General features: G+C 48.5%; 1 protein-coding gene across 1 annotated transcript; it reads left to right on the top strand.

Moving 5' to 3' along the window:
• Positions 1-691: 691 nt before the first annotated feature.
• On the top strand, positions 692-2,378 carry HDDC3 (HD domain containing 3). Its single transcript, XM_023195355.1, has 4 exons — positions 692-872; positions 1,190-1,245; positions 1,356-1,596; positions 1,895-2,378. Exons 1-4 carry the CDS (start codon positions 761-763, stop codon positions 2,023-2,025), a joined length of 540 nt encoding a protein of 179 aa, XP_023051123.1. The 5' UTR covers positions 692-760; the 3' UTR covers positions 2,026-2,378.
• Positions 2,379-7,595: the final 5,217 nt, after the last annotated feature.

Genomic DNA, 7,595 nt, shown 5'->3' with positions numbered 1-7,595 from the left:
CAGCAATGACAACACTCATCACCTCAGGGGCCCACAGAAGGTGCCTAGCGACTGAAATAGGAGCTCTCATGGCATAAGAAGACAATGCAAATTTCATCTGCAACACTGAGAACAAAGGCAGTTCCTGCAGAAACGTCACAGCTACCTGGGAGCCTAAGTCTGAAGCAATTAGGCAGGGCTCCCAGTGAAGGCTCTGATTTTTCAGGTCAGGCCCTAGGGTCTCCTGGGTCCAAAGGTGAGGCTCCCCTGCCCACAGAACCTGGCCCATCCCTGCAGGGAGAACTATTTTTAGAACACTTGGAGAGTTTTCAGAGCTTTGACAGGTTGAAGATTGTTCATGGGGGGAGCTTCTGGGAGAAGCTGTCTCTGACTCTGAGGGTAGGTGGATTGTCCTTTCTTCCCGCTCCCGTAGTCCCCTGAGCCTTCCTACCCTGGATTCAGCGCACTGTGAGACCACTGCCTTATTTCTTGTCTGTCTTCCTCTTTTCCACAGACTGTGGGCTCCCAGAGATCCAGGCTTATGTTCTTTTTGCACCTCCAACAGAGTACATTGAGCTGGTGGCCGCGAAGCTGAAGGCAGCTTTCCACATCACTTGCTCTCTGCGCCGGGCATGTCAGCTCCAGAGAAATTCATCTGGGGCAGGGCCAACTCAGCCCGCTGAATTAGCCTCCACGATCCCCGGGCCTCCCCGGAGCCAGGGGGCGCTGTAAACGTTCCGTCCCGGCCCCCGCTGCCGCCGTCGCCCGCCCCACCCGCGCGATGGGCTCCGAGGCCGCCCAGCTGCTGGAGGCTGCCGACTTCGCTGCTCGCAAGCACCGGCAGCAGCGGCGGAAGGACCCCGAAGGGACCCCCTACATCAACCACCCCATCGGTGGGCTCGTCGACCGCGGAGCACCGGCTGCGGCACCTGGGGGGTGGGGACTGGGAAGGAAACGTGGGGTGCGTGCACCTCATTGAGCACCTATTTTGTCCCAAGCTTAGTGCGATATACCGTTTAAGTCTCATAACAATTAGAGCGGTAGGCATGATCGTTCCCTTTGTCGTTGACACCCAGAGGGTGAGGGACTTGACCAAGATCACCCAGCTAGTGAGAGGCCAGGAGGGGCCACATCTGGCTCTCCAAAACCCACAACACACTGCCTTGGAGCTATCTCCGACCTGACTTCCTGCTTTGCCCCTCCCCATCAGGTGTGGCTCGGATCCTGACCCACGAGGCGGGAATCACTGACATTGTGGTGTTACAGGTAACTTTCCCCTTTCTCTGCCAGGAGTCTGGGATGGGGATCAGGGGCCCCATTCAGCAATGGGCATCCCTTCGCTGACATCTCAGGGCTGAGTGGGAACTTGTCCCCAGGCGGCCCTGCTCCATGACACGGTGGAGGACACGGACACCACCCTGGATGAGGTGGAGCTACACTTTGGGGCACAGGTGCGGCGCCTGGTGGAGGAGGTAACAGATGACAAGACTCTGCCCAAGCTGGAGAGAAAGCGGCTGCAGGTGGAGCAAGCGCCCCACAGTAGCCCCGGGGCCAAACTGGTGAAACTGGCAGACAAGCTGTACAATCTGAGGGACCTGAATCGCTGCACCCCAGAGGGTACGCTTTCCTATGGGCTCTAAGGGAAAGGGTAGGGGGGTGCCACCTTCTGAAGACACAGGTTGATCAGTTCCCCTGAAAAACCCTGGGCATTCTTAATTCCCAAATTAATCCTACTGGACCACTATTTACTCTTCTTTCATACGGTAAAAATACAATAGCTGGGCCAAGGGGAAGTTTTCAGGACAGCTCATCCCATCAGGAACTCATGGCCCTGAACCAGGCTTGCCAGGAAGTGGGGAAAAGGCAGTGCTTTCCTTGACATCACGCTAGCAAGTTTCTGTGGACTCTTACGCAGGATGGTCAGAACATCGAGTCCAGGAATACTTCGAGTGGGCAGCGCAGGTGGTGAAGGGGCTTCAGGGAACAAACCGGCAACTGGAAGAGGCGCTAAAGCATCTGTTCAAGGAGCGGGGGCTGACACTCTGATCAGTGCTTGAAGCTATCCAGAGGCACAACTCCAGCCTCATTCAGGCCAGACAGGATTCATACACCATCTTTTCTGTGCCTCCCGAACTCCCTCCATCCTTCCCAGATACTACAGGCCAAAAAAAGACTTGCATTTTTTCTCAATCTAAAGATCTCCTACTAACTAAGCTGAGCCCCGCGTGTGGGAATCAGATGTATCCATCCATTTGTGATGCACTCACTGCCTCTCCCCAAGTCTTGGGTCTGTTTGCTATTTTGCATGGTGGGATCTCTGGCCCCTCAGGGACTTGAAATTATGTAAGTACTAGTTCCTAAGACGTTATGGAAAATAAAAACTCTGGGTTAAGGTTTAAGCTGCTGCTGCTCCTTCTCCAGTCTCCTGAATGGGGGACTGTTAGGCTGCATATCTGTCCTTCAGCAAAGCAGGACTAATTGTGTGTCCCTGAGTCACCTCCCTCAGGTTGGGGGCCTCAACCCCTCCGAACCTGGCTTCCTTATCAGTGAGATGGGTTGTGTAATTATCAGGTTAGATTGTGACGTGCCTGATGGAGCCTGATACATAGGTGCTCAAGAAATGGTAGCAGCCTTCCCCGTTAAGAAAGTTGGAAGGGGGCCGGGCACTGCGTCTTTCGCCTGTAATCCCAGCACTTTGGGAGGCCGAGGCGGATGGATTACTTGAGGTCAGGAGTTCAAGACCAGCCTGGCCAACATGGCAAGGCCCCATCTCTACTAAAAATACAAAAAAAATTAGCCGGGCGCAGTGGCTCGCGCCTGTAATTCCAGCTACTCAGGAGGCTGAGGCAGGAGAATCGCTTCAACCCGGGAGGTGGAGGTTGTAGTGAGCCGAGCTGGAGTGTAGTGAGCACTCCAGCTTGGGCGACAGAGCGAGATTCCATCTCAAAAAAGAAAAAAGATCCCAGCACTTTGGGAGGCCGAGGCGGGCGGATCACGAGGTCAGGAGATCAAGACCATCCTGGCTAACATGGTGAAACCCCGTCTCTACTAAAAAAAAATACAAAAAACTAGCCGGGCGAGGTGGCGGGCGCCTGTAGTCCCAGCTACTTGGGAGGCTGAGGCAGGAGAATGGCGTAAACCCGGGAGGCGGAGCTTGCAGTGAGCTGAGATCCGGCCACTGCACTCCAGCCTGGGCGACAGTGAGACTCCGTCTCAAAAAAAAAAAAAAAAAAGAAAAGACCTATTGGAAGGGAGTGCCACCCGCTTACTGACAACATTACTGGGCACGGGAAAGACCCCAGCAGCAACATGATTGGGCCGGTGGGGGACTGCGGGTCCCTAGTACCTCAAGCCGCGCCGGAAACTCGGTGACTCGCAATCCCTTCGCCCTTCCGCATTGCGGTTTACTTTGGTTGTTAAGCGAGAGGGACTTCCGGGAAGGCCCGGAAGTGGCCCGGGGCTGTCCGAACCCGGGAGCCCGGCAGTAGTTGGAGTGTAGGGCAGGTGGTGGAATTTTGCTCAGTGGCCATGGGGAGGGATTGCCGGCTGGTGGTTTTTTTAGTCGTTGCTGAGCAGCTGAGGTTTATTTTTATTTATTTTTTTCTGCATCCAGTCATCCATTAAAGCCAAAGTTTATTAAGTTGTCTGGAAAGGCGATCATCTTGGGTATGAGGAAATTGTTAGGTCAAAGCTGTTCCACTACGTTAGTTGTTTGCCCGAGTGAAGGCCCCAACGGAGGACTCTGGGAAAAAGTAGGTGAAGGGCAACCAAAAAAAGCCGAATTAAAAGAAAACAAATGAACAAAGTTCAGTGTAATCCCCAGGGTATGGTACATTTTGGAGAACTTTGTACTTAATTTTTTTAAATTAGTTTTGCGGGAGTAGGATTACAATTTTTTTTGTTACAAAAGATGGCTTTGTTGTAGTCCACTTTATATAATTTTGTTGCCTGTGTTTTTAGTGTCATAGCTAAAAAATTCTTGCCAAATCTAATGCCATGAAGTTTTTCCCGTTTTCTTCTAGGAGCTTTATCGTTTTAGTTTTTTGGTTTGGTTTTTTTTTTTTTTTTTTTTGCTTTGTTTTTTGAAACAGTTTCGCTCTTGTTGCCCAGGCTGGAGTGCAATGGTGCGATCTCGGCTTACCACAACCTCCGCCTATGGGGTTCAAACGATTCTCCTGCCTCAGCTTCCCAAGTAGCTCGGATTACAGGTGTGCGCCACCACGCTTGGCTAATTTTTGTATTTTTAGTAGAGATGGGGTTTCGCCATGCTGGCCAGGCTGGTCTTTAAGTCCTGACCTCAGGTGATCCACCTGCCTTAGCCTCCCAAAGTTACCGTTTTAGCTTTTAAAGGTAAAGTCTTTGATCCATTTTGGGTTACATTTCTTTTTAAATCGATTTAATTTGGCATAAGGTATACAACATGATATTATGAGGCTACATACAGGTAGTAAAAAGGTTACTATAGTGAAGCAAATTAACACATCCATCATTTCACATAGTAACCCAATTTTTTGTTTTTGTGGCAAGAACATTTTGGGTTAATTTTTGTATATGATGTAATTTTTTGTATATACACCATATACAAAATATATGATGTATGGTTTTGCTTGTGGATGTCCAGTTTTTCTAGCACCATATGTTGCAAGGTCTGTCATCTTAGTACCTGTTTTGGATTTTTTTATTTTTTATTTTTTAGTAGAGATGGCGTTCCACTATGTTGGCCACGCTGGTCCTGAACTCCTGACCTCAGGTGATCCGCCCACCTCAGCCTCCCAAAGTGCTGGGATTACAGGCCTGAGCCACTGTGCCCTCCTGAATTTTCTGTTTGTTTTTGAGACAGAGTCTTGCTCTGTCGCCCAGGCTGGAGTGCAGTGGCACAATCTCGGCTCACTGCAACCTCCCCTTCCCAGGTTCAAGTGATTCTCCTGCCTCAGCGTCCCTAGTAGCTGGGGTTACAGGTGCACACCATCATGCCCGGCTAATTTTTGTATTTTTAGTAGAGATGGGGTTTCGCCATGTTGGCCAGGCTGGTCTCAAACTCCTGACCTCAGATGATCTGCCCTCCTCAACCTCCCAAAGTGCTGGGATCATAGGCGTGAGCCACTGCCCCGGTGGCTTTTTTAAGTATGTTGAAAGTACATCTCACTCTGCAGCTTCCTTTACCCTCACCAATATTTTTGAGATTTATGTTGATACATGTATATATTTACATCATTCCTTTGGTTTACTTAATAGTATTTTATTAACAGATAGTATTTTATGTGTGCATTCTCTTTTGACAATTAGTTGTTGTTCATTTTTCACCACACCAAATAGCTCTGCAGTCAACATTCCCATATGTTTCTTTGTGCATATGAATCACAAGGTGTGCTTATATTCTGAACAAGAAGAACCCCTTGGATAAGTCTTTTTTTTTTTTTTGAGACAGTCTCGCACTATCGCCCAGGCTGGAGTGCAGTGGCACAATCTGCTTACTGCAACCTCCGCCTCCCCAGTTCAAGCTATTCTCCTGCCTCAGCCTCCCTAGTAGCTGGGACTACAAGCGTGCGCCACCATGCCCAGCTAATTTTTTGTATTTTTAGTAGAGATGGGGTTTCACCATGTTGGCCAGGCTGGTCTTGAATTCCTGACCTCGTGATTCTCCTGCCTCGGCCTCCCAAAGTGCTGGGATTACAGGCGTGAGCCACCGCACCCAGCCTTGAATAACTCTTAACAGTATTGCTATCTAGAATTTTAGTTCCTGCCTCTTTTTAAACTATAAAATAGTATTACATGTATAGCCAATATTTAGGTATACCCTCCCTCTCATCAGTTCATGCCCCTAGACAAATTCTCTTTTTGCTTAAGTACACCTATTTTCTTCCACTAAAGTTTTGTACATTACAAACTCTTGAGTCTTTGTGTGTCTGAAAATGTCATTTCCCCCTTGCTCTTGAATGGTGTAGCTGAGAGCAAATTCAAGGTGGAGTTTTCTCTAGGTTTGAATGGACTCTAGGTGTCTATTGTAGCTAACTAGATGTCTGCTATCACTGTGACTGTCTTTCCTTTGTAAGACTTTTCTATTTTCTTTTCTTTTTTTTTTTTTTTTGTGAACAGCATCTCCAATTTGCATTCATAAAATTATTAATCCAAATTGCAGAAGTAGACTTTTACAGAGTCACAGGTCAGTAACAAATCAGGACATGAAATGTTTCAGAGATTTTTTTTTTTCCTTTTTTTTTTTTTTGAGATGTAGTCTCGCTCTATCGCCCAGGCTGGAGTATAGTAGTACAATCTTGGCTCACTGCAACCTCTGCCTCCTGGGTTCAAGCGATTCTCATGCCACAGCTTCCCTAATAGCTGGGATTAAAGTGCACACCACCATGCCCAGCTACTTTTTGTATTTTTAGTAGAGTCTAAAATACAACTAAAGACAACTTTGGGATCTGGCCTCCCAAAGTGCTGGGATTACAAGCATGAAGGCATCACACCCAGCCTCCAGAGACATTTTAATAAGTTCCAAAGAAACACACTAGGCTAGGCCGGGCGCGGCAGCTCACACCTGTATTCCCAGCACTTTGGGAGGCCGAGGCGGGCGGATCACGAGGTCAGGAGATTGAGACCATCCTGGCTAACACTGTGAAACCCCGTCTCTACTAAAAATATAAAATAATTAGCCTGGCATGCTGGCGGGTGCCTGTAGTCCCAGCTACTCAGGAGGCTGAGGCAGGAGAATCACTTGAACCCGGGAGGCGGAGGTTGCAGTGAGCCAAGGTCATGCCACTGTACTCCAGCCTGGGTGACAGAGTGAGACACCGTCTCGGGGGGGAAAAAAAAACAAACAAAAAAAACACTAGGCATAAAATCTACAGTTAAACCATGGTTGTATAACAGGTTATATTCATTCCTGCAGTTTCTCAGTAAGTTCTTATATTTGCCTTTCTCTTTTGAGAGGGAATTTCACTCACTGTATTGCTAAGGCTGGAGTGCAATGGTGTGTTCTCAGCTCACTGCAACCTCCATCTCCCCGGTTCAAGCTATTCTTCTGCCTCAGCCTCCTGAGTAGCTTCGACTACAGGCATGTGCCACCAGCCCAGCTAATTTTTGTATTTTTAGTACAGACAGGGTTTTGCCATGGGGGCAGGCTGATCTCAAACTCCAGACCTCAAGTGATCCGCCCACCTTGGCCTCCCAAAGTGCTGGAATTACAGGCGTGAGCCACCGCGCCTGGTCTTGTTAAGGTTTTGTCTTACATAATTTGCAATATATCTACATGAGGTTATTATTTTTATTTATTTTGACACGCAGTTGTGCTCTTGTCATTCAGGATGAAGTGCAGTGGCATGATCTCAGCTCACTGCAACCTCCATCTCCCGGGTTCAAGCGATTCTCCTGCCTCAGCCTTCCAAGTAGCTGGGATTACAGGCTATAGGTGTGTGCCAGCATGCCCAGCTACATATTTTGTTTTGTTTTGTTTTTTGTTTTGTATTTTCAGTAGAGAAAGGGTTTCACCATGTTGGCCACACTAGTCTCAATCTCCTGACCTCAAGTGATCTACCCGCCTTGGCCTCCCAAAGTGCTGGGATTACAGAGGTGAGGCACTGCACCTGACCCGTTTTTTTTTTTTTTTTTTTTTT

The sequence above is a fragment of the Piliocolobus tephrosceles genome, chromosome 6, assembly GCF_002776525.5.
Source record: "Piliocolobus tephrosceles isolate RC106 chromosome 6, ASM277652v3, whole genome shotgun sequence".
Classification (NCBI taxonomy): Eukaryota; Metazoa; Chordata; class Mammalia; order Primates; family Cercopithecidae; genus Piliocolobus; species Piliocolobus tephrosceles.
Note: the sequence above shows the minus strand (reverse complement) of the source record. Positions and strands in the feature narration are given on the sequence as shown.

Excerpts from the sequence above, each read along its gene's own strand:
- HDDC3 (XM_023195355.1), top strand. The coding sequence starts at position 761 with ATGGGCTCCGAGGCCGCCCAGCTGCTGGAGGCTGCCGACTTCGCTGCT. Across the intron at positions 873-1,189 it reads CTACATCAACCACCCCATCG|GTGTGGCTCGGATCCTGACC; the intron begins GTGGGCTCGTCG and ends CCTCCCCATCAG. Across the intron at positions 1,246-1,355 it reads CTGACATTGTGGTGTTACAG|GCGGCCCTGCTCCATGACAC; the intron begins GTAACTTTCCCC and ends ACTTGTCCCCAG.